The sequence below is a fragment of the Cnephaeus nilssonii genome (genome assembly GCF_951640355.1).
Source record: "Cnephaeus nilssonii genome assembly, chromosome: X".
NCBI classification, from domain to species: domain Eukaryota; kingdom Metazoa; phylum Chordata; class Mammalia; order Chiroptera; family Vespertilionidae; genus Cnephaeus; species Cnephaeus nilssonii.
This window is the reverse complement of record NC_137071.1, coordinates 122,917,162-122,942,693: the sequence shown is the minus strand read 5'-3', so window position 1 is coordinate 122,942,693 and position 25,532 is coordinate 122,917,162. Positions and strand designations below refer to the sequence as shown.

Genomic DNA, 25,532 nt, shown 5'->3' with positions numbered 1-25,532 from the left:
ACTAACCGTATGACAAGCCCTGTGTTGGGCTCTGACAATTCGAAGATGAGTTAGAGTGACTCTGTTCACAGCTAGATGAGGAGTAGACAGAAAAATCCAACATGGAAATAGAGGGTTATAAGTGTTTTGATATTGTTAATCTGTAGAGTGTGGTGTCACAAGAAGAGTGGCAGGAAACCTAGTTTGGTGTTCAGGGAAGACTTCTTGGAGGAGGCGGTACTTGTTCTGAGTCAGACGGAGAGGATATGGGTGGGGCACACATATGCAAAGATATGGAGGGGAGAGAAACGCCTTAGGTAGTTTAGTTTGGCAGGAGCGTAGCACCTGAGGAAAAGAATGGGCTAAGGATGAGGTACAGAGGTTTTCAGACACCAGTCATTAGATATTTGAATACCAGATTAAAAGATGAGACAGAGGGCCGAAGACCAGGACTACAGGCTTTATTAGAGGAGAAGGACCCTGCCGGGCTGCCTTGCAAAGGAAGAGAGCACATGTGCAGGGGTGAAGGCGCCTTTTGAGGGGAGGAAAGGGAAGGGATGGGGCTTAGGGTACTCGGCACACGCTGATTGGTGGTTTCATATAAGGCACATGATTAGGCACTTAGGTACTCAGGAATCAGGGGCTTAGGGTATTTGGCAGGTGCTGATTGGTGGTTCAATATACAGTTCATATAAGGTGCCTGGTTAGGTGCTTAGGAATGTTCAGGCTGCAGGTGCAGTTTACGTCATACTCCGTCCGTCAGTTGGGGGAAGGGAGGATCTATCACAGATGAAGTAGATGGGGACTGAACTTGAAGAAAGTGGGTGATCACTGAAGAGCCATTGGCAGAGGAGGAATCTGATTGGATTTGTATATTGGGAAGAACACTCTAAATGAAGGCAGGGTTATCAGTTGGTTATCTGTAGAAGTTCACTGAAACATTAATGAGATCTGAGCTAGGGCTGAGTGAGGAGGGGAAATTATTAACTGGACTTGGTGGCTACTCATGAGGATGAGAGAAAAAGAAGAAGGATCTAAGGTGATTCCCAGATTTGGGGCATGGCTGACTGGGTAGATGAAAATGCCGCTTATGAATTTGCAGGAGTAGCAGGTTTGGGAAGATGAAGAGTTTTGGGCACGTTGAAAATGGCTGGATCTGTGCGACATTCATGCAGACATGTCAAACAGGCACTAAATTTAAGTATCTGGAGAGAGGTGTGGACTAGATTTTTATTTATTTATCAGTACCACCTGTTTATGATTTCACACGGATTAAATACTATGGATATAGATAATATGTTCCTGAGGTGCTTGTTATTTAGTTGAACATACTACATATTTACATGCAAAGGCATACTTACACTTTATTTTTTCCACAGGTAAAATGAAATCAATGATAACACCTACCATTTATACTATGTGCCATGATTTGTGCCATTGAATTACCTAGTGTTTACCATAACCCTTTGATGTAAGAATAATTACTCCTAGTTTTCATTAGAGCCGAGTATCGAAAACGTAGCATAAACTGGCCAAGGTTAGTTCGTGGCCGAACTGGCAACTCCAAAGGCAGCTTTCCTTCTTTTATCTCCCTTCTCTGGGTTGGGCTCCAGGGGCACTAACAATGGATTGCGTTACACTCAGCCAGTTGCTGGGAAGACTTTACTCCGCCCCCATCCCTGGCCCAGAACCCAGCAGGTGATGACAAGTCGGCTCCTGTGGAATTGTGGGTAGATCTCGGACTCACAAATGAAAGGATTCCTAAACACTTCCCTTGCTTAGTCTCTCCGGCTCCTCTGGCCGAGGGTGCACGGAACCGTCCAGCACTAGGACCCGGCGGAATCCCAGCCGCCATGGCGCCTCTGTTCACCGCCCGGCTCCAGCTGCTGCTTCTGCAGGCGATGGGCTTTCTCATTGGCCTAATAGGCCAAGTCGCTCGAGCCTTCGGCGGCCCCAAGTTTGGCTCGATGACCACACCGCCTGTGACTGAACCATTACTGCTGCTTTCGGGGGTGCAGCTGGCCAAGCTGATCCGCCAGAGGAAGGTGAGCGGGCGACGCGCACTGATTCCAGCGGGACCGGGCCGACCGGGCTTTTCGGGGCAACTCCATCCCTGGGCGTGTGGCGGCGGTGGTTGTTGTGGTAACGAGTTGGGGTTTTGTGGGGACACATTTCCTTTCCACTCCCCGTGGGGCGGCGGAGGAGAGGCTTTGATTGGGGATGAACGGAGACTTCTGGGAGTTGTAGTGTTTCTACCCCGAGCCTTTGCAGTGGGCGTCGGTAGGGCTCTATTGGCGCCGCTTCACGTTTCTTCGTGTCCTTTTGCCCTGTTTGTGTGTAATAATTGTGCGGGGATAAGTCGGGTGCGGTTTACAAAACGATCCGAAGGGAAATCCATCCCCTCTTGAGCTCCCCGATCCTGCTCCCGCCCCCGCCCCCGCCCCCGCCCTAGGTGATGCTTCTTTTTCAAGGGATTAAAATAAAAAAAAAATCCTCACCCGGGGATATATTTATTTATTTATTCATTTAAATTAATTTGAGAGAGAGAGAGAGAGAGAAATAGAGAGAGGTGAGAGAAACATCCATCCGTAGCCTTGCGTGCATGCCAGGACGGGGGTGGGGGAGGGGTGGGGGTGGGGCGAGGGATCGAACCCGCAATCCTCTTTGCTGGCCAGGTGGGCGACGCTCCGACCAACTAAGCCACCTGGCGCGGGGGGGGCTCAAGGGATTTTTATATTAAAAAATGTGTACCTGCTGCGGGTATACCTGCCATCGGATAGTAAGGCCCGTGACTACCGTATAGTCAGTGTATAAGTTCATCTCAAATGCCGCGCGGGCTGTTTAAGCATGTTCTGTTTCACTGATGCAGGTGTCTAGGTAATATACCCATTTTACACACGAGAAACCCGAGGTAAAACGCTTTGCACAAATACACCAAAATTGGTGGGAATGCTTAATGCAAACATGTAAGCAGCTCAAACAATTGCAAGCAGGACCGTCTATTTCTGTGCCACAGGAATAGTTAGTTCCCTAGAGATCTGGGGTTATAGTCTAGTGTCCGTTCTTTATTCCCCTCTTGTCTTTATCCCTATCTTGTCTCATTTGTTTTTCCTCATTGCTTTATTGTTAGAATCAAGAATGCCTGTTTATACTCCTGATAACCTTTCAATGACATACTCCACCGTTTCCCTCTCTCCTCTCCTAGCCTTTTGTGGGGGAGTGAGATGTAGTGGAAAGACCATAGCTTTCGAATTTGGGTCTGCCTCTTCAAAGCTCTGTCACCCTGGGCAAGGGTTGCCATGACAGTTGCAAATAATGCGTGTCAAGCACCTGGCACATAGAGGTGGAGGATAGTGATTAGAAGGATGAACTCTGGAGCCAGACTGCCTGGCTTGAGAAATCCTGGCTCTCCTACTATTTAGTAATGCAATCTTGGAAACATCCCATAACCTCTCTGTGCCTCTGATATTCTGCAAGAAAAATAGACTTGATTATAGAATCTACCTTAAGGACCCTAGTCGGTTTGGCACAGGGGATAGAGCATCGGCCTGCGGACCAAAGGGTCCCAGGTTCGATTCCTGTCAAGGGCCCATGCCTGGGTTGTGGGCTCAGTCAAACGTGCAGGAGGCAGCCGATCAATGATTCCCTCTCCTCATTGATGTTATCTCTCCTTTCCTCTCTGAAATCAATAAAAATGTATTTTAAAAAAAGAATTGTGAGCCCTGATCGGTTTGGCTCAGTGGATAGAGCATCAGCCTGCGGACTGAAGGGTCCCGGGTTCGATTCTGGTCGGGGGCATGTACCTTGGTTGCGGGCACATACCCAGTAGGGAGTGTGCGGGAGGCGGCTGATTGATGTTTCTCTCTCGATGTTTCTAACTCTCTATCCCTCTCCCTTCCTCTCTGTAAAAAATCAATAAAATATATATTTAAAAAATAATAATAATAATAAAAGAATTGTGAGGGTTAAGGTCATATTATGTAAAACTATTAAAAATACCACCTGGCATGATACTATGTCTTACTATTATTACCATCATCAGGTAATCATTATTGATATGTTATGCTTATCTATGAGAAGATATTATCTACATATACTGTCTATAAAAATGTTCTTAAGGTAAGAAGTGGAGAAGATATAGTCTTATTTGTCCTAGTTCTATCTCAATCCCGCCAAATTTCTACCTCTGTCAATGCCCATATTAACAACTTCTGCCTTTTCTTTCTTTGGTATTTCCTTCCTTTTTCTAGAACAGTGGTTCTCTCCGGGGGACTATAACAATGTCTGTTGACATTTTGGGCTGTCACAACTGGGTGAAGGTGCTTTTGCATTGAGTGCGTAGAGCCCATGGATACTGCCATGCACAAGAGACTCCACTGCATAGCAAAGGATCGACTGTCCCAAGATGTCAGTAGTACCCAGAATGAGAAAAACTGCCCTGGACCATTTAATGCTTGAGAAAGCTGGCCTCCTTTCAGTCCTACTGCTAGGGACTAGGAGGAAGCCATTAACCTTTTGCACTCCGATGTCGAGTGTGACTCGACACGGTTAGCATCGGTAGCAGCTCTTTTTATACTCTTTGAATGTATCAATAATTTGAAATATAAAAAAATCCAAATAAATAAGTTTGTATTAAAAGAAACTCCAGTTTTTTATTCTACTGCCGCGCTATGTAAAATCTGGGGTATTTAAAAAATTAAATCCCGAGTAGAATAAAGGAATTGAGAAAAAAGCAAGCGAGTGCAAAGGGTTAAAAAGATTCATGATGATTTTACCTATTTTTTTTATGTGAGACTAGTCAGTTTCAGTTGCATTTTTTGGTCACATCTAGGGTTCCAGATGGAATAATAATAGTTATCATTTATATAGCTCATACTGTATACCAGGAACTTTCTGTATTTTATCTTCAATTCTCAAATTAAAAAGCAAGACATTATTCTAAGATCAAGATAAAAGTGTACACATGAGGGATTTGACACTGTCGCCTATTTATTTTAACAGGGCTAGCTCCAACAGGCTCTATGTACTTACTCAGATGTACTTACGTGCATTGAGATATTATCTTTTGGTCCTGGCGTACATGAATGCGTGCGTACATTCTATACACTGGGTGAAGGAAAGTCGTAAAGTCCTGGTACATTCCGTTTGCCTTGAGACCTTCGTCAGAAAATTCAAGTTTCTTCCTGTTATTTTACTTAACCCCGGTTTTGCTATCGGGATGGCAATTGCCTTCTTGAGTCTTTATACTAATACTGCAGGCTTGAAAAGGCCATTAAGTCACTAATCTGTTTTCCTTATGTCTCTGAAGGCCAAAGGTTGGCCTTTTCTTTTTCTCCCTAAGGATCGGGACTTGGGTACGTGACTTAACCCCTTTGTGCTGCAGAATCCTTAATTGTAAAATGGTCATAAAATAGTATAACAATGTCTTCATAAAGTTGTCTGGCTACTTTAATGGAATAATGGCTATGAAACCCTTAACACATGCTCAATAAAAGTTAGTGTTATAGGTTTCAGTCTTATCTTTCAGTAGGAAACAGGAAATACACTCATGGATGCTAGCTTTTATAGAGGGATATTTTATTTTGTTTTGTTTTCTTGTCCCTGCCACTTTATTTTGGTTTTATCAAACCCATTCTCATTACCTACACGTATGCTGCTAAGACAGATATTTTGCTTAGATGTTTAAAAATTGTATTCTCATAACAACCTTTAGAGATTGCGTAATTAATTATCACCACCTTACAGACAAGGAAAGCAAAGTTTAGACCTCTCTAGTAACTTGTCCAATGTCATACAGCTAAGAAGTGATAAAGCTAGGTCAGTTTGATTCCGTTGCTGTGTTACTTCATGCTAATCAGTTCTCTGAATCGTCAGTTTCCTGTGAGTCAATGTCAACTCTATATGTGCTTGCCTTTCGATTCATAGTCTCTGTTTCATTATTCAGAATTCAGGCTACCACTATTCAACTTCCACAACCTCAGTTGGCCTCTAAGATTGGACCTCACAAAAGGATATCAACTTATCACTGTCGCCACCATCCATAAATGGGCCATTGTCTTTGTACACTTGGAAGTCTGATTTTGTTGGTGATCCCAAAGGTGATGAAGTGTTTTTTTTTTAATGTGTTTTTATTGATTTTAGAGAGAGAGAGAAAGGGAGAGGGAGAGAGAGAGAGAAACATGGATGAGAGGAAAACATCAATATCGATTAGCTGCCTCCTACACACACCCCCTGCTGGGGATCGAACTGGAAACCTAGGCATGTGCCCTGACTGGGAATTGAACCAGTGACCTCCTAGTGCATGGGTCGACACTCAAACTCTGAGCAACACCATCCAGGTGGTGGTGAGGTTTTAAAGATATAATTCCCACTCAGAAGTCACCTAATGATATGTAAATGAGGATATCCTCATGTTATTTTATTTTATTTTTTGTTTTGTTAATCCTCACCTGAGGATATTTTGAATTTTAGGGAGAGTGGAAGAGAGAGGGAAAGACAAACATCAGTGTGAGAGAAACACATCGATTGGTTGCCTCCTGTATGAGCCCTGACCAGGGCCCAGGCTGGGGAGGAGCCTGCAACCAAGGTACAAGCCCTTGACCAGAATCAAACCCTGGACCCTTGAGTCCACAGGCGGACGCTCTATCCACTGAGCCAAACTGGCTAGGGTCTCATGTTATTTTTAATAGCAAATGCTTGTAAAGCAAATCAGGGTCCTGATTAAATTTGTTACAGTGTTTGTGTGTGTGTGTGTGTGTGTGTGTGTGTGTGTGTGTGTGTGTGTGTATAATAAAAACCCAGTGGCCCTAACGCCATAACAACCAAAGACCCGCATGGGTGGGCAGGGCTGTGTGCAGGTGGGCGGGGCCGAGTGATTTCACATGCTGGGCTTCTACTATATATATGTATTAGAAAATTATATAACAAATAAGAAGGAATAAAGTGACTCTTTATGTCCAAGATATGGAATGAGTTCCAGGACATATTGTTGAATTAAAAAATAAACTGTGCAAAGTGTGGAACAATTTATATAATATACTGTCATTTGTATGAAAAAAATCTTTTTGCTCTCTCTCTCACTCTCTCTCTCTCTCTCTCTCTCTCTTTCTCCCTCTCCCTCTACCTCCTCCCTCCCTCTCTCTGTTTCTTTCTAGGAAAATGCATGAAAACTGATAGAGTAGTTGATTCTGGGGAGAACTGTGAGGGAATGTTAGATGACGGGTGGGAAGGGCCTTTAGCTTTTGAAACATATGTGCTTATATTATCTATTTACATTAATATAATCAATACTTAATAGAGAGCCTGGCCGACGTGGCTTAGTGGTTGAGCATTTGTTGACCCATGTACCAGGAGGTCACTGGTTATCATTATCTTTTTTATTTACTTTTTAAATTTACTTTATTTTCCTATTATTTTACATTGGCTAGCTTATGTCCTATTATTTTTATGAAGAATACATTTACAACAGCTTGAGCTTGTGTTCTGTAGGTTTTGGTAAGAAATGTTCCTCTTTTTGTGAATTTCTGTATAATTTTCTATTTTAACCTTTTGCACTCGGATGTCAAGTGTGACTCGACACGGTTAGCATCGGTAGCAGCTCTTTTTATACTCTTTGAATGTATCAATAATTTGAAATATTAAAAAATCCAAATAAATAAGTTTGCATGAAAAGAAACTCCAGTTTTTTATTCTACTGCCGCGCTTTGTAAAATCTGGGGTATTTTTTTAAAATATATTTTATTGATTTTCTACAGAGAGGAAGGGAGAGGGATAGAGAGCTAGAAACATCCACCAGCTGCCTCCTGCACACCCCCCACCAGGGATGCGCCCGCAACCAATGTACATGCCCTTGACAGGAATCGAACCCGGGACCCCTCAGTCCGAAGACTGACGCTCTATCCACTGAGCCAAACTGGCTCCGGCAAAATCTGGGGTATTTAAAAAATTAAATCCCGAGTAGAATAAAGGAATCGAGAAAAAAGCAAGCGAGTGCAAAGGGTTAATTTTGTTTATCTCTTAGACCCATTGGTTATGTGGAAGAGTGTGTTTTGAAATAGTTAAGCCTTCTTAAAATTATATTTTTCTTACTTTGGTTCTCTAGAATTACTAGTTTATGATTATTGATTTAATTGATAGGAACTCTTACTAACTTTTGTGACTTAAGATTTTCTTTGTGTTTAGATAAATACATTATCATTTTCTGTTCATGATTCATGAACAGAAAGAGTGTTTCTTTTTGATGGAATAGAAGTTCTCTCTATGTCCTTGAACATATTGGCTGTATTACTAAATTCCTAGATATAAGCTTATTTTTGACTACTTAATTTGTCAGTTTCTGAAAAAGCTATATTATCTGTTACTATACTTGTATTTCTGGTCAAGCTCTCTTTATAGTCTTAGGAGTTTATGCTCTATGTATTTGCCTGCTTTTTAATACAAAAAAGTATATTACTGTTATATCATTTTAATGGATTGTAATATTTCATGTTTCAGTGGTGAAATTTGCTTATCAGATATTAATGATATCACACGTGCTTTCTTGTTTACATTTATCTCATATATCTTTGCCCATTCTTTTATTTTTAACCTTTCATTGTCGCTTTGTACCAGATGAATGACTTGTAAACAATGTATAGCTGAGCTGAGCTTTAAAACAAAACAAAACAAACAAAAAAGCCCACAGTTTTGATGTCTCTGCTCTTTGATAGAGGAATTCAGTCCTCACTTATTATGATGTAATTTGCTTAATTCCTTCCATTTGATGTAATGTTTATAATTTATTATACTTACTTTCTCACTTCCCTTTCCTTACTTTTTTCTGGCTTGATCTAGTTTCTTTTCTTTTCCTTTCCTTTCCTGTTTATTTGGGAGTTTTACTTTGCTTTTTAATTTCTTAATGCTTATTGTCCCATGTATAAAAATTATCATTAAAACTATAATTGTATATAATAGATAAATGCTAATCCCTAAGAACCCCCAGGTGTTTTATTTGTCTTACCTCTCCTCATATTCCTAAACTAAGATCCTTGGCCTAGGGTTGCCAGATTTAGCAAAATAGAATGCAGGACACTCAGTTTAATTGTAATTTCAGATAAGTAATGAATAATTTTTAGTAAAATTATCCCCATGCAATATTTGGGACCTACTTATACTAAAAATTATTCGCTATTCATCTGAAATTAAAATTTAACTTGGTGTCCTTTATTTTATCTGGAAACTGCATTAATGAGCTTTGTCTCCACTCCTCAACTCCTAGATTTTGCAAAGGTGATGTATAATGTTAAATTTCAGGGTATTGCTATGAAAAGGGTATCTATCGTTATACTGGTTATTTTCTAGAAAATATATTTACTAGTTGAGTATATATACATAATATCTCTGGACTCCCAATTTCTACTTACTAAAGGGGAGCTTATGTCTTTTATCCCTACCCATTGTTCAGAGCCTTCTAATATTGGCATATGTTGACTTTTTTTAGCTTCAAAGTAGACATCTTTTACCTCACAATGGACTGGATAATTCATTGAAGATGTCTTAAATAAAAAGTGCTTGTTGAATGGATAAATAGTTCTTCAAATAAACACCTGTTAAATAAATGATTGTATTTTGCAGGTGAGATGCGTAGATGTCATTCAGGCTTATATCAACAGGATCGTGGATGTGAACCCACTGATCAATGGAATTGTCAAGTACAGGTGAGCATTTTTACTGTCATGGTTTTGGTCCTGTTTCTGTGGCCATGCCATCTTGGCATATTTCCTGGACTCCTCTTCCTCTGTGTCCTTCCTTTGGTTTCTCACTGGGACCTACCCTAACTTATAATTCAGCACTTTTTAAAAAAATATTTCTTTATTGATTTCAGAGAGGAAGGGAGAGGGATAGAGAGATAGAAATATCAATGATGAGAGAGAATCATTGATCGGCTGCCTCCTGCACGCCCCCTACTGGGGATCGAGCCCACAACCCCGGCATGTGCCCTTGGCCGGAATCGAACCTGGGACCCTTCAGTCTGCAGGCCAACGCTCTATCCACTGAGCCAAACCAGCTAGGGCTAATTCAGCACTTCTTGCCCTTTGTTGAGCTTTTATGTTTCTGACTGCTTCCTCACACCTCCCAGTGACTTTAAGATCTTTGATGACAAAGAATACATTTCATTGGTTTTTACATATTCAACACCCAGAACAAGGCCTGAACTTGGTAGGCACCATTGAGCGCTTATTGAAATAATGGGTTTTTGGTAGCAACTCTAATAAGAGAATGCTCCATTACTACCACACATTCCAATGTGGATTTAGTATAGTAGATGGTATTTTAAAAAGATATTATACAGAGTGGCCAGATAATTATGATCTCTGAATGCATAATAATCTGGCCACTCAGTGTATATCCTATATAATAAAAGGCTGATATGCAAATTGTCCCCTCGACCAGGAGTTCGACCAGCAGGCAGGCTGGCCAACCACCCATGTCCCCTCCCCCTGGCCAGGCTGGCTGGACCCCACCCATGCACGAATTCATGTACCGGGCCTCTGATATATAAATATATATATATATGTGTGTATATATATATGTGTGTGTGTATATATATATGTTTATTTATATTTATTTATTTATTTATATTTATATTTATTTATATATTTATATATTTATATATTTATATATTTATATATATATTTATACTGTGTGGCCAGATTATTATGCATTCAGAGATCATAATAATCTGGCCACTCAGTGTATATGTGATTTCTGTGTCTCAGTTACCAAGTAAACTCTTCCAGGGAACTGTGAGGTATTAGAGAGACAAAATTTGGATTTGTTTTCCAGTGGCATCCTACACAGCACAGTTCTTATCATGCCATGATCTAGAGCGACATTTTCCAGATCTCATTCATATAGTACCTTCAAGATTTTTGTCTTGTTTGTATAGCAACTCTATTGTTAATTAATATACTTATTAAATTGCATCACTTATTATTTAAGTCAATTATTTAGTCAATTATTTTTAAGTGAAAGATTATATTACTATAAAAATGGAAAAATATCACTTGCCAGTTACTGTACATGTAAATTAAATGAAAACCAGCATTATGAAATTATAAATATTTAAGATATTCTTATGAAATACACTACTACATGAAATAGATTGTGCTTTATAGTTACTTTATACATTTTTGGTAATTTTTATAAAGAATGGACTCCTTATTAATATATTTTTATTGATTTCGGAAAGAAAGATAGAAACATCAATGATGAGAGAGAATCATTGATCGGCTGCCTCCTGCACACCCCACACTGGGGACCGAGCCCACAACCCGGGCATGTGCCCTGATCAGGAATCGAACCATGACCTCCTGGTTCATAGATTGATGCTCAACCACTGAGCCACACTGGCCGGGGCACTTTATACATTTTAACTTTAATCATTTCAAAAGCTTTTCCATAAAATACTACATTTGCTATGTTGTAAATGTGAAAAGGGTGACCCAGAGAATTTAAGTTACTTGCCTAGTGTCATACAGGTAGCATGTGATAGAGCCATGATCCAAATATGTAGACATCTGGTGCCCAAACTCACAGAAACAGAAGTACAGAGTGTCTGTATGTTCCAGAAGTTCTGCCTTGTCCCCTTCCTTTTTCTATGGACCAGCTCTACACTGGTACCATCCTCCCAACACTTTTTTTTAGCAGCTCCTCATTCCGTCGATGTTTCCCCAGATTCTGCACTGGGCTTTTATTTGAAATGTAATTTGTTGACAGTATATCTTTAAATATTTGAGAAAAGGAAATTCTGTTACTTTTATTTTTCTATTGTATTTTAAGGAATGGGAGTCATAAGGAGGGAGGTCTTAGGTTGTAGAACTTGTGTTTGTGTGTGAGGGTACTAATGAAGATCTGAGAGAGAATTAAATTCCTGTCCTCGTTGAAAATGATGGGGGGGGGGCTACACATAGGAGAATGGAGAGGTTGCTGATGGGAGTAGGGAGAGTGGGGCAGGGCAGTAGCTGTGAAAGGATTGAAGATTTGGAGAGAGAAAAACCATGGATTGAGAAATAATTTTAGGAAGTTTAGTCATGCTATGTGTAACACCAGTGGTTTTCCCTTAAAGTATACCAAAATGGCTTTACTGTGCTAATTATGTTTCTATTGTATTTGTAATTAAAATATTGGCATTAAAATGAAAAATATATGGCCCTGGCCTATGTGGTTCAGTTGATTGAGCGTAGTCCCACAGGTTCTATTCCTGGTTGGGGCACATGCCCAGGTTGTGGGTTCGGGGTACATGCAGGAAGCAACCGATTGATGTTTCTCTCTCACATTGATGTTTCTCTCTCCCTCTCCCTTCCTTTCTCTCTCTCAAAATTGATAAATATTTTTAAATGAAAAATATATGTAAAGCATGCAGCACAGGCCCTTACATCAATCAGTCAGTGTTAGCTATTGGTATTGTTATGGTTGTTAATATAATAGGAGCTCCATAAATGGAACTGTCCTCATGATTATACACAGTTCTACTGCATTGCCATCCCCCTGTTTACTGGACACTAAACTGACTCTCAAGGCAGTTCAGTGCTTAAAGTCACACAGCTACGAAATATAGTAGCAGCAGAAAATATGGACTCTAAATCTGCTGGTTCCTAGCTTCTCTCTGCTCTTGAAAGACTAATCAGAAAATGTTTACCACTTTATCAACTTCTCCCAAACCTGTTCTTCCGCCCAGTCACACAAGCCAGACACCTGGGTGTAACCCTTGGCTTCGCCCCTCTTTGCCAAAGACGATCTGCCCACTTCAATTAGTCAACAAGTTTTAATGGCTCTTCCTTATTTCCTGTGACGCCAAGCATTTCCTGTTTCTTCATATCCTATTCCCTAGCTACTGAACTATTCCATGTCCCCTGACCCATTGTGCTCTCTCTCTCATCTCCCTAACTTTGTATATGTTGTTCCTTCTGCCTGGTATTCCTCCCCTCTCCTTATCTCTTCCACATTTGGCTGAATTATTTCCCAGGGACTCAGCTCCGGTCTCAATTGCACTTTATTGAATCATCTCAGCCTTTGTGACGAGTCTGCTTCTGAGCTCCCAGGGCACATGGTGCTCTCGCCATTTTTGTTTCATTCAGGGTCCAGAACCACACTATTCTGAAAAAATATATTATACAGAATTGTTGAAATAGGTTTTTCAGGAATGAAAAAAACCGAAAGTGTGTAGCACTGGAGCAACTCAGAGATAATGAATGTAGGAAACAACGAAAACAACTACCACCCCTAGATCGGAGAGGACAAAGGGGAAAAATGGCATTGTCAGAATTAAGAAGGTAAAAAAAAGATTCCTGCAGAGCTAGGACCTAGACGCATATGAGGAGGGTAGGGTGCTGCCTAGCTGCTGCTGCCTCAAAAGCTTACAGAGGAACCCTCATGGAGCTATGATTCAGACCTCTGAGGGGCAGCCGCCTGATACTGGTACTTCTCAGGGGGTGCCGTGAGACTGGTTCTAGAGTATGGAAAGAAATAGGAAGCTCGAACTAACCAGATTTGCCTAGATCAGGAGTGGGGAACATCTGATAAGGCCCGTGAAATCATTGGGTTTAGCCCTGCCAAGGCATTAGGGATGAATTAATTAAGTGTTTGACCAAATATAGCAGGCTACTTTTTAAGTGGATAATTTTGTATGGCCCTTGAATGATGTTATAAATATCCAAATGGCCCTTGGCAGGAAAAAGGTTCCTCACCCCTGGCCTAGATGAAAGGCTGCTGTTGGGACAATATTATCAGGAACAACAAACAAAGTGGAAGAAGCAAATCCCTTCACTCTTTCCTTGCCTTTCAGTCTATAGCACCCTGTAATTGAGGCTCTAAGAAAGCACTAGTTAGCAAAAAAACAACACACCAACAACCCTGAGTTTTCCCAGTTCCATCATAAAGTGGGGGTATAGAATGCTTGATTCGGAGTTGCATTGCCATCCTATATAATAAAATCCTAATATGAAAATCTGCTGAACTGCAGAACAACAGGTTGCTATGACACGCACTGACCACCAGGGGGCAGACACTCAACGCAGGAGCTGCCCCCTGGTGGTCAGTGTGCTCCCACAGTGGGAGCACTGCTCAGCCAGAAGCCGGGCTCATCGCTGGTGAGTGTGGAGGCAGTGGCGGGAGCCTCTCCCACCTCCACGGCAGCACTAAGGAGCAGCGAGCGGAGCAGTAAAGAGCAGCAAGGAGGCGAACATCCCCCAAGGGGTCCAGGACTGCAAAAGGGTGCAGGCTGGGCCGAGGGACCCCCCTCCCCCAGTGCATGAATTTTGTGCACCGGGCCTCTAGTTGTGACCTTAATTGTCTCACCCACCGGACATTTGTTCAATGCCTACTATGTGCCTGACACTGTGGTAGGTATTGGAAGGTACAAAGGTGAACAAAACACAGGCCCTGGCCTCTTTTACCTCCTAGTCTGGTGGTTGAAACATACAAATAACTATTGTTTACAGCATAGTGGAGCTAAGGCTCTGTAAGAAGAGAACACTGTGGGGTGGAGGAGGTATACCTATCCAGGTCTGGAGAGGTGTCATGGAAGCTTTCTGGAGGAAGTGGTGTAAAAACAAAATTCTGAAAAATTAATACAAGTAAACCAGATGATGATGGCAGACTGTATAGCTTCTGCTATAGAGGTGAGGTGGCTGTACAGCTTTTCACCAGAGCATGGGGATGGAATCCTCCTTGGATTTTGCTCTCCTAGACCCTGCTCTAGTGAGACCACTGGGAGTAGGCAGGATATATAGTATTAAAAAGGCCTCTCATCTCTGGCCGGTGTGGCTCAGTTGGTTGAGTGATGTCCCATGCACTGAGAGGTCACCGGTTTGATTCCCAGTCAGGGCACATGCCCAGGTTGCTGGCTCAATCCTCAGTGGGGGTGTGCAGGAGGCAGCTGATCCATGTACCTCGGTCATCAATGTTTCTCTCTCCCTCACCTTTTCTCTCTCTCTCTCTCAAATCAATAAAAACATTTTTTTATTTTCTTTCTTGATTAAGGTATTACATTTGTGTCCTTATCCCCCCCCCCCCGCTTACATCCTCACCCCTTTCCCTGCTCATACCCTCACCCCCTGTTGTCTCTGTCCATTGGTTAGGCTTATATGTATGCATACAAGTCCTTTGGTTGATCTCTTCCCCTTACCCCACACTCCTCTACCTTCCCTCTGAGGTTTGATGATCTGATTGATGCTTCTCTGTCTCTGGACCTGTTTTTGTTCATCAGCTTATTTTGTTCATTATATTCCACAAATGAGTGAGATCATGTGATATTTATCTTTCTCTGACTGGCTTATTTCACTCAGGTCCATCCATACTGTTGCGAATGGTAGGAGTTCCTTTTTACAGCAGCGTAGTATTCCATTGTAAAAACATTTTTTAAAAGGCCTCTCAGACCTCAGTAAAGTCTGTCACTCACCACACTGTCTAGCCTATATATCATTCTGGTGTTGCAGCCTCCCTTAGGATGTGTTCTCAGTATGTCTCTACAGAGGCCAGGGTGAGGATTCTTTTCTTCTGGGGCACCTGCTTGTAGATAGGCTAAAATTACAGGACTTTCTTTGGTGTCAGAGGTTTAGTGCTGCCTGTGGCCCTGAGCCCATGTGTAATGGTAGCTAGTTTCCTTTCTGCCCATACAACCTTCTCTTAGAGTTCTTTGCATTTGCTGATTAGGTGTGGCTTAGGTTTGGGGCAATATCAACAACGGAGCTTTTAAGGCCTTTGGAAAGGCCTCCGCTCTAGACTTGGAAGGAATAGGACTTAGGAATCTGACCACCCTGTGCTAACTGGCTGGGAAATTTCTAGGTGTCAAGTGTCCCAGGAACCGTGTCTCACCACCAACAAATAGGCTGCCAGTAAATGGTGTTGATAATATCATACTAGTAAGACATGCTGAAGAAATACCTGTTGCAGTTCTTCTCATTGTATTTTCTGATATAAAGGCTTGCAGCCTATTTCCTAAATTTTATGTTGCCGATTCTCTGAATTCTGCGATTTGGGCAATTTGGCTTTGACTTAGTCTGCTAAAACCCTAATCCTTTGACTTTCCTGACAGATTTTGTTGACTGTCAGGAGAACTGGATGGTATTAGTAATGATGATAGTAATAACCTCCTTTTGTTGAGTGGCTTCTGTGTGCTCGGTACTGTATTTTATGCATTGGCAAAGCATGTAGGTCTTATTGTTTTACTAGACACCCGGTGCACGAAATTCATGCACGGGTAGGATCCCTAGGCCTGGCCAGTGATCAGGGACAATCTGTGGGGCAACTGGTGGGGCGATGCGGGGGGGGGGGGGAACCCCGCTGGTACCTGCCTTGGCGGGCCTGGTGCCACCCACTCGCCAGCCCTGCCACCCGCCACTGCTGCAGGTCGCCTCCCTCTGTGGGGTGACTGGCAGGGTGATCAGGGGCCCCCTGCTGGTACCTGCCTTGGCTGGCCTTGGTCCTGCGGGCTGGGGGCAGCTCCTGCATTGAGCGTCTGCCCCCTGGTGGTCAGTGTGCATCATAGCGACCAGTTGTTCTGCCAGTTGGTCGATTTGCATATTAGGCTTTCATTATATAGGACAGATGGTGAAATGGAGGTTTAAGGAATTGTTACTTAGAAGGTCACACATCCACCTCAAATAAGCCTGTCTCCAAAGTCTGGATCCTGACCACTCTAATAGAGAGCCTTTAAGTGGACAAATTCTGTGTATTTTTAGTAGCTAGATTATAATATTTTCATTTTTTAAAATATATTTTTATTGACTTCAGAGAGGGAAGAAGAGGGAGAGAGTGATAGAAACATCAATGATGAGAAAGAATCATTGATTGGCTGCCTCCTGCATACCCCACACTGGGGATCGGGCCTGCATCCTGGGCATGTGCCCTGACCAGGAATTGAACCATGACTTCCTGGTTCATAGGTTGACACTCAACTAGTGAGCCACAACGGCTGAGTGGATTATAATATTTTCAGATGAATATCTTGCTGTACCTAACTGGCTATCATAATGCTCTTATTTTTCTCACATAAGCAAGCTTCTGCAAAATGTAGTCCACAATTATTTTCTCTGAAAATATCTCCTGTTTACACTGACACTGAAATCTAGCTTCTGTCCCTACCACCCAATTAAAAGTGCCCTGCCAACTCTGTTAGTTTAGATGCTTTTCACTGCAAATAACAGAAAACCCAACTCAAAAGGACTGAAAACAATAAGGAAAATATCCCACTAAACTGGAAGTCCTTAGGTAGATTAGCCACATAATTAACTCAGCAACTGAAAAAAATATCATCAACAACTTATATATTCAGTCCTTTGCCTTGGATATCCTGGATTGTCAGACTTATTTTCAGGCTAGATCTTCTCATTGTTATAAGATGGTTGTCATATTTCATGTCTCAACGGCCAAAATGGTGGCTAGATGCCTATAGGTATGTGCCATACCCTGGGGTCTTAGACTTTGCTTGACAAATGCTAATGAATTGACCTTGGACATAGCTCTATATATACAGAAAAATCTATGGTTTCTAAATGGTTATGCTTATTTAGATTTTTTTTTTTTATTGAAACAGACTGACTATAATCTTCCCAGTTTGATTGGTCCAAAAAGCACTATCCTGATTGGTCAGAATGGAGCCTCTCGGATTAGTTGGTGAAGAGCCTGATGAGGATATAGCTGCACAGCTCTGTACAGGGAAAGGATCTGTCCTATTGGTTGAAATAGGATTCCGGGGACTCCTCCGCAAGGGCTTGCTCAGATGGCAGGAACACGGTGCAGGAAGGCAGTCTAGTGCAGAGGCAGTAGTTCGGTGCAGGTTTCTCTGTAAAGTGCAGTTTGCAGGAGAGGCCCCTGTGGAGAAATGGCTGCTAGGCCCTGTTTTTAAAATTTGAGCTCAGTTAGCCATCAGGAGCCTTTCTTAGAACGATATTCTTTCTCAAGGTCCACAGCTTTATGTAGCCCTGTTTTTCTAGGTTTGAGGCAGCTAAGAAGGAGGCTCGTGATATAGATAAAAAGCTTGCAGAGAAGTTGGAAGATGATGCCACCCTGGAAAAGAAATGGCCATTCCTTGGGGTTCCTTTGACAGTCAAAGAAGCTTTCCAGCTGCAAGGTACTGTTCTTTTTCATTTTTATTTTATTGTATTGATTTTAGAGAGAGGGGAAGGGAGAGGGATAGAGAGAGAGAAACATGGATCGATCGGCGGCCTCCTGCACACCCCCTACTGGGGATCAAGCCCAAAACCCGGACATGTGCCCTGACCAGGAATCGAACTGCTAACCTCTTGGTTCATAGATCTATGCACAACCACTGAGCAACACTGGCTGATCTGTATTAATCACTTTTACTTATTAAATTTGTTCACATACTTTACATTCAATATCTCATTTATTCCTATGTAAACTGAGAGTCAGAAAAGTTAAAAGACTTTCCCAAAGTTTGTAGAGTTGGTAAGCTACAGAGATATGATTTGAACTTAGTTCTGATTCCAAAGCCTGTGCACTTTCTATTAAGTCATATCACCTGTCAGTGCTAAGAAAATCACCCACAATAGCTGGGTTGGTTCATTGGAGGTGCTCAGTAAATTGTTCCTATTTTTTATTTAATAACATTTTAACTTCTTTTTCTTTTTTAATATATTTTTTTATTGATTTCAGAGAGGAAGGGAAAGAGAGAGATAGAAACATCAATGATGAGAGGGAACCATCGACCACTGCCTCCCGCACACCCCCACTGGGGACCGAGCCCGCAACCCGGGCATGTGCCCTTGACTAGAATCAAACCCGGGACCCCGGAGTCCGCAGGCCGACACTCTTTCCACTGAGCCAAACCGACTAGGGCTTAACTTCTTTTTCTTGTGGACTTTATAGGAATGCCTAATTCTTCTGGCCTTGTGAATCGTCGTAATGCCATTTCCAAAACAGATGCCACTGTAGTGGCATATCTGAGGGAAGCTGGTGCCATTCCTCTGGGCATAACCAACTGTAGTGAGCTGTGCATGTGGTATGAATCCAGTAACAAGGTCTATGGTCGATCCAACAACCCATATGATTTACGGCATATTGTAGGTGGAAGTTCAGGTGAGTATAACATTTGTTAGTGAATCACTGAGGAAGGGGTACAAATACTATTGCACAAACTTCTGGGAAAGTCATAATTAGGTGTTTATGGTAAAGGCAATTATAAAATTTGTCATAGGTTGATGAAGAACATTGTAGACAATGAACAGTCATACTATTGGTCCGTGTGTGTGTGTGTGTGTGTGTGTGTGTGTGTGTGTGTGTGTGTGTATAGAGAGAGAAAGGGCGCAAGGGAGAGAGAGAAAAACGTAAGTTAGAAAAACGTTTAACTTGAGAATTTTATCTTCCTGAGACAAAGGTGATAAAATACTCTAAGGATACTAAGCATTGATAACTGTGCTGTATATCAGGAACTGTACTAAATTCAGGAATATAGCAGATATAGTCATGGAAATCCTCTGTAAGAAGGTGATTTTTATGATGAAATCCAGAGGATCAGAGACAGCTAACCACTCAGTGGATGTTGGGGTAGTGGGTCAAGCAAAAATAATCCTAGTTACAGAATACAGAAAGTGCAAAAGCCTGAGGTGGTAACATGTTTAGTGTGTTCAGTGAACTGAAAGAAACCCAGTGTAGTGAGTAAGACAGAGAGGAGTTAGTGATGAAATTAAAAAGTTTTGTCCAGGTCAGATAATGTAGAGGAACAAAAACTGAAGCAAATAGAGAAATTACAAGTCTATTTTAGTTGTCCAGGAGATAAATGATAGTGGATTCAACTAGTGTTTGTGTAGATGGGGAAAGGTAGATGGGACACAAGATATACTATCTTAAAGGTAGACTGGATCGGCCATGACTTGATGATAGATTAGTAATGGAGAGGTGGGTATAAAGGTAAAAAGATAAGTAAAAATCATAGGGTTTCTGACTAGAGAGATGGTACAGGCATTCATTCAGATGGAGAAAACGGGAAGAGGAGGGACAAATGGGGGCAGCATGATTTAAGAATACCACTTTGAACATTTTATGTTTAAGATGTTTGTAAGACACCCAATGGAGCTGTCAAGTAGCCTATATAAAAGACAGAGTAGTAATCTGGGTTTAAAATAATTTAGAAGTTATCATCATAAGCATGGTACAGTATCTAGTCTATAACCTATTAGAATAGATGCAAAAAAAACCACAAAAACAAGGTGTGTGTGTGTGTTGATGATGATGAATTGGGGCTCATGATAGAACTTTTCATTTTCAAGGTTAAAAAAAGAGGCATATCTAGCAAAGGAAATTAAGAATGCGCAACAAGTGACGTAGGAGGAAAACATCAGAGAGTATATTAGAGACTAGAATTTACATGGCTTTTATCAATCCTAAAGGCATATATGTGGGTTAGTAAAATATGGTGCTTAAGCTAGAGCCAAAGAGAACATTGACAGTTTTTGCTATGTGACCTTGGTAACATAATGAAGGTGCAGTCAGTGTGTCAGTTTCCTCAACTTATAAAATGTAATGAAAGTACACTAGAAAGTAATTCAAAGTCATCTATATAAAAGCCTAAGTGACCATTCGACCATTCAACCGTTCGACCGTTTGACTGGTACCTATGGTGCACACTGACCACCAGGGGGCAGACGCTCAATGCACAGGCATGGAAACATGGAACAGACTGATGAATCTCAGAGGGAAGAAGGGACGGGGGAGGGCCGGAAGAGATTAACCAAAGATCTTATATGCATACTAGAGGCCTAGTGCTCGGATTTGTGCACTGGTGGGGTCCCTCGGCCTGGCCTGCGCCCTCTCACAATCTGGGACCCCTCAGGGGATGTCGGAGGCCCAGTGCATGGATTTCGGCCTGATCCCCACTGGCCAGGTCAAGGGACCCCACTGGTGCACAAATCCATGCACCAGACCTCCAGTATGAATATAATGATCTCTGGTAAAGGAAAATATATGAGCAAATATAATAACCATTATTTGCAAATAGTAATCTAATTTATTTATTGTAAAGGAGTATTTTGCATTTCCCATAGGTGGTGAGGGCTGTACCCTGGCAGCTGCCTGCTCAGTGATTGGTGTGGGCTCTGATATTGGTGGCAGCATTCGAATGCCTGCATTCTTCAATGGCATATTTGGACACAAACCTTCCCCAGGTAATATTAATATAGTGATAATATTAATATTATGATTAATAGCAACACAGAAATGTGGTACCTACCAGGATAATCTTACCTAGAAGTATGGTCATATATATTTATAAATATTAAAAATAGCTACTATTATTGAGCATCAGCTCTGTGTCAGGTACTCTACAAGATATTCAGCTCTGTGTCAGGTACTCTACAAGTTGTCTACCATAACTAATTTTATTTATTCTCTACAGTAAACCTTTCAGGAAGAAATTATACCTATTTTGCAGATGACAAATTCAAAATTCAGAACAAATAAGTAAACCTGCACATAAGGGGTATAAATGTCTTTTCAAATTATTGGGGTTTTTTTTCTTCTGATACATACTCAGTAGTGAAATTGCTGGATCCTATGTAAGTTCTACTTTTAGTTTTTTGAGGAATCATCATACTGTTTTCCATAGTGGCTGCACCAGTTTGCAATCTAACCAAGAGTGTACGGGGTTCCCTTTTTTCCACCTCCTTGCAAACACTTGTTATTTGTTTTATTTTTTGTAACAGCCAATCTGACCGATGTGAAGTAATATTTCACTGTGGTTTTCATTTGCATTTCCCTGATGATCAGTGATGTCGAGTATCTTTTTATGTATCTGATGGCCATCTGTATGTCTTCTTTCAAAGAATGTCTATTCAGATCCTCTGTTCATTTTTAATTGGAATGATTGTTTTTATGTTGAATTTTATGGCTCCTTATATATTTTTATATTAACCCTTTATTGAGTATATTACTTGCAAATATTTTCTATCATTCAGTGAGTTGACTTTTCATTTTGTTGATGTTTTTCTTCACTGTATAAAAGTTTGTTAGCTTTATGTAATCTCTTTAAAAATATTTTTATTGATTTTAGAGAGAGAGGAAGAGAGAGAAACATCTATGTGAGAGAGGACCATCAAGTGGCTGCCTCCTGTACACACCCCTACTGGGGATCGAACCCACAACCTGGGTATGTGCCCTGCCTCCTATACACACCCCTACTGGGAATTGAACTAGTAACCTTTGGGTGTGTGGGACGATGCTCAACCAACAGAGCCACACCTGCCAGGGCAGTGTTTTGTAATCTTACTTGTATATTTTTGCTTTTATTGTTCATGCCTGGGGAGACATCCAAGAAAATATTACATAGACCAGTGTCAAAGTTTATTGCCTATGTTTTCTTCTTGAAATTTTATGGTTTATGGTCCACTATTAATACATTTTAAATTTATTTTTGTATGTGGTGTAGGAAAGTGGTAGTATCTTTTTTTGTTGTTTTTTGCAAGTAGCTGTCCATTTTTCTCAACACCATTTATTGAAGAGATTCTCTTTTCCCCGTTGTATATTCTTGCCTCTTTTAAAAAAAAAAATTATTGATTTTTTACAGAGAGGAAGGGAGAGGGATAGAGAGCTAGAAACATCCATGAGAGAGAAACATCGACCAGCTGCCTCCTGCACACCCCCTACGGGGGATGTGCCCGCAACCAATGTACATGCCCTTGACTGGAATCGAACCTGGGACCTTTCAGTCCGCAGACGGACGCTCTATCCACTGAGCCAAACCGGTTTCAGCTTCTTGCCTCCTTTGTCATAGATTAATTAACCATATAAGCCTGGGTTTATTTCTGGGATCTAAATACTGCTTCAGTCATTTATGTGTTTGTTTTTGGGCCAGTACCACATTATTTTGATTACTATAGTTTTATAATATATTTTGAAGTGAGGAAGCATGATACTTCCAGTTTTGTGCTTTTTTCAAGATTTCTTTCATTTATCCATTTCTTCTAGGTTATCCAATTTGTTGACATATAATTGCTCATAGAAGTCTCTCATGGTTCCCCATGCCTTGCTGTAGTAACAATTGTAATGGCTCCTCACCTACCTATAATACTCTTGTTATTATTGATTTTTGACAGTTTTATTATAATACTAGAGGCCAGATGCATGAAAATTCATGCACTTGAGGGGCTGGGGGGATTTCCCTCAGCCCGGCCTACACCCTGTCGCAGTCCAGGACCCCTCGGGGGATGTCCACCTTCTGGCTTAGGCCTGTTCCCCAGGGGATTGGTCCTAAGCTGTCAGTCAGACATCCCTCTGGCAGCCTGTGAGCCCTCACACCACCGCCGCTGCTCTTGCAGCCATCAGCCTGGCTTGTGGCTGAGTGGAGCTCCCACTGTGGGAGTGCACTGACCACCAGGGGGCAGCTCCTGCATTGAGCATCTGCCCCCTGGTGGTCAGTGCACGTCATAGCGATGGGTCGTTCCTTGTTTGGCTGTTAGGGTCAATTTGCATATTACCTCTTTATTATATAGGATTCTTAGAGGTCTTTTTGCATTGATATAATAGACTGCTCTGTTAGAATTATGGACTTCTATATGCAAGTCCTTCCCCACATTTGGGAAGTGCTCATCTATTATTTATTTAAGTAAACTTTCTGCCAACTTTTCCTTCTCTTATCCTTCTGGAACCCCAGTTATCAAATGTTTGCCTTTCTCAATGAAAACAATAACTCTCATAGGCCTTCTTTGCTTTTTTAAAATCTTAGTTCCTACTCCTAATCAAACTTTATTATTTCTATATTTCAAGTCATTTATTCTTTTCTTATCTAGTCTACCCATCATTCTCTATCTCATTTATTGAATTCTTCAGATCCATGTTTTCTGTTTGGTCCTTTTTTTATTATTTAAATCTCTTTGGTAAAGAAAGCCTGTTTATCAATTCTACTCCTGATTTCATTGTTTTTGTGAGTTTCTGTAGCTTGTTGAATTTTTTATACCAGCTATTTTGAATATTTTGTTAATTAGGTTACAATATTTTAGGCCTTTAAGTTGGTTTCTAGATAATAATTACTTTTATAATACCATTTATTTTTATTTTTTTATTTTATTTTTTAAAAATATATTTTATTGATTTTTCACAGAGAGGAAGGGAGAGGGATAGAGAGCTAGAAACATCGATGGGAGAGAGACATCGACCAGCTGCCTCCTGCACACCCCCCACCAGGGGATGTGCCCACAACCAATGTACATGCCCTTGACCGGAATCGAACCTGGGACCTTCCAGTCCGCAGACCGACGCTCTATCCACTGAGCCAAACCGGTTTCGGCTATTTCTTGATTTTTAAATATTTTATGTGTATGCACTTCTGCTTTCTCATTTGAAGTAGCAGATGCCAACTTAACTATGCTTTTTCCTCCCTTGCAATGCACCAGGCTGGTTATTAGAAACCTTTCTTTTATATTCCCAAAGGTGATGCTGTAGCTAAGTTTGTGGTCCTTCCTTGGCCATTGATTTTGACCTGTTTTTTTAGCATGCTCCTTTTCTATCGGACCTTGTACTTGCAGATGCATTTGGAAGCACACACAAGGAGCCAGCAGCAAAACAGGGTTAGGTGTTGGTTTAGTACTTGGGGCTCTGGTAGTGCCTGTGGGCTCTGTGGGTATATCTTCAAATGGGGGGGGTACTCCTAGAGCAGTGGTTCTCAACCTTTCTAATGCCGCGACCCTTTAATACAGTTCCTCATGTTGTGGTGACCCCCAACCATAACATTATTTTCGTTGCTACTTCATAACTGTAATTGTGCTACTGTTATGAATCGTAATGTAAATATCTGTGTTTTCCGATGGTCTTAGGCAACCCTGCTAGCGGTTCTCAACCTGTGGGTCGCCTAAGACCATCGGAAAACACAGATATTTACATTACGATTCATTAACAGTAGCAAAATTACAGTTATGAAGTAGCAACGAAAATAATTTTATGGTTGGGGGTCACCACAACATGAGGAACTGTGTTAAAGGGCCGTGGCATTAGAAATGGTGAGAACCACTGTCCTAGAGGCTTGTGGTTGGACTTCCTGCTGAAGTCTTGAAGCAGACAACAGGAACTGTGTTCAATTCCCTTTGCTATTCTTATCAGATTCCTTCCCTTTCTCCCCCACCACCCCTGTCATGGAGGTCCCTCCTCAGAAATGTGGGTGCTGCAGGATAGAAATGGGTTTCTCTAGCCCCACTCTCACATTTGGGGTAACAAGGCAATCACTCATCACTTTCACTTTCCGTCTTCTTTGTGGATGAGGTCACAGTATTACACTTATTTACTGGAGTGATCACTTCTGCTGTAGTGTTGCCCTTTAAGGGAAGGGGGACTGCCTAATGAGTTTCTCCCTTTTCTATGCATCCAATCTTGCCTCTAGCCTGCATCAATTGCATGCTGGAATCTCCTCTCAGCCTACCTGAACTGCCACAAATTGTCTTGCCAGTGGGTATCTGCCCAGGTTTGCACTCTCCAGCCCCCCCTAACCCCCCCACCCCCGCACACACACACACACACACACACACACACACACACACACACACACATCACAGTGAGTTAGAATGGGG

At 41.5% G+C, this 25,532-nt stretch overlaps 1 protein-coding gene across 1 annotated transcript in view; it reads left to right on the top strand.

Annotated features, from left to right (window-relative positions):
• The first annotated feature begins 1,693 nt into the window (after positions 1-1,693).
• FAAH2 (fatty acid amide hydrolase 2) overlaps positions 1,694-25,532 on the top strand; it is a 47,564-nt gene continuing 23,725 nt past the window's right edge. The window contains exons 1-5 of the mRNA XM_079765093.1: positions 1,694-2,024; positions 9,592-9,674; positions 17,955-18,091; positions 18,850-19,059; positions 21,024-21,143. Coding sequence (XP_079621219.1) covers positions 1,833-2,024; positions 9,592-9,674; positions 17,955-18,091; positions 18,850-19,059; positions 21,024-21,143 — 742 coding nt within the window. The 5' untranslated portion in view covers positions 1,694-1,832. The remainder of the gene's footprint in view (positions 2,025-9,591; positions 9,675-17,954; positions 18,092-18,849; positions 19,060-21,023; positions 21,144-25,532) is intronic.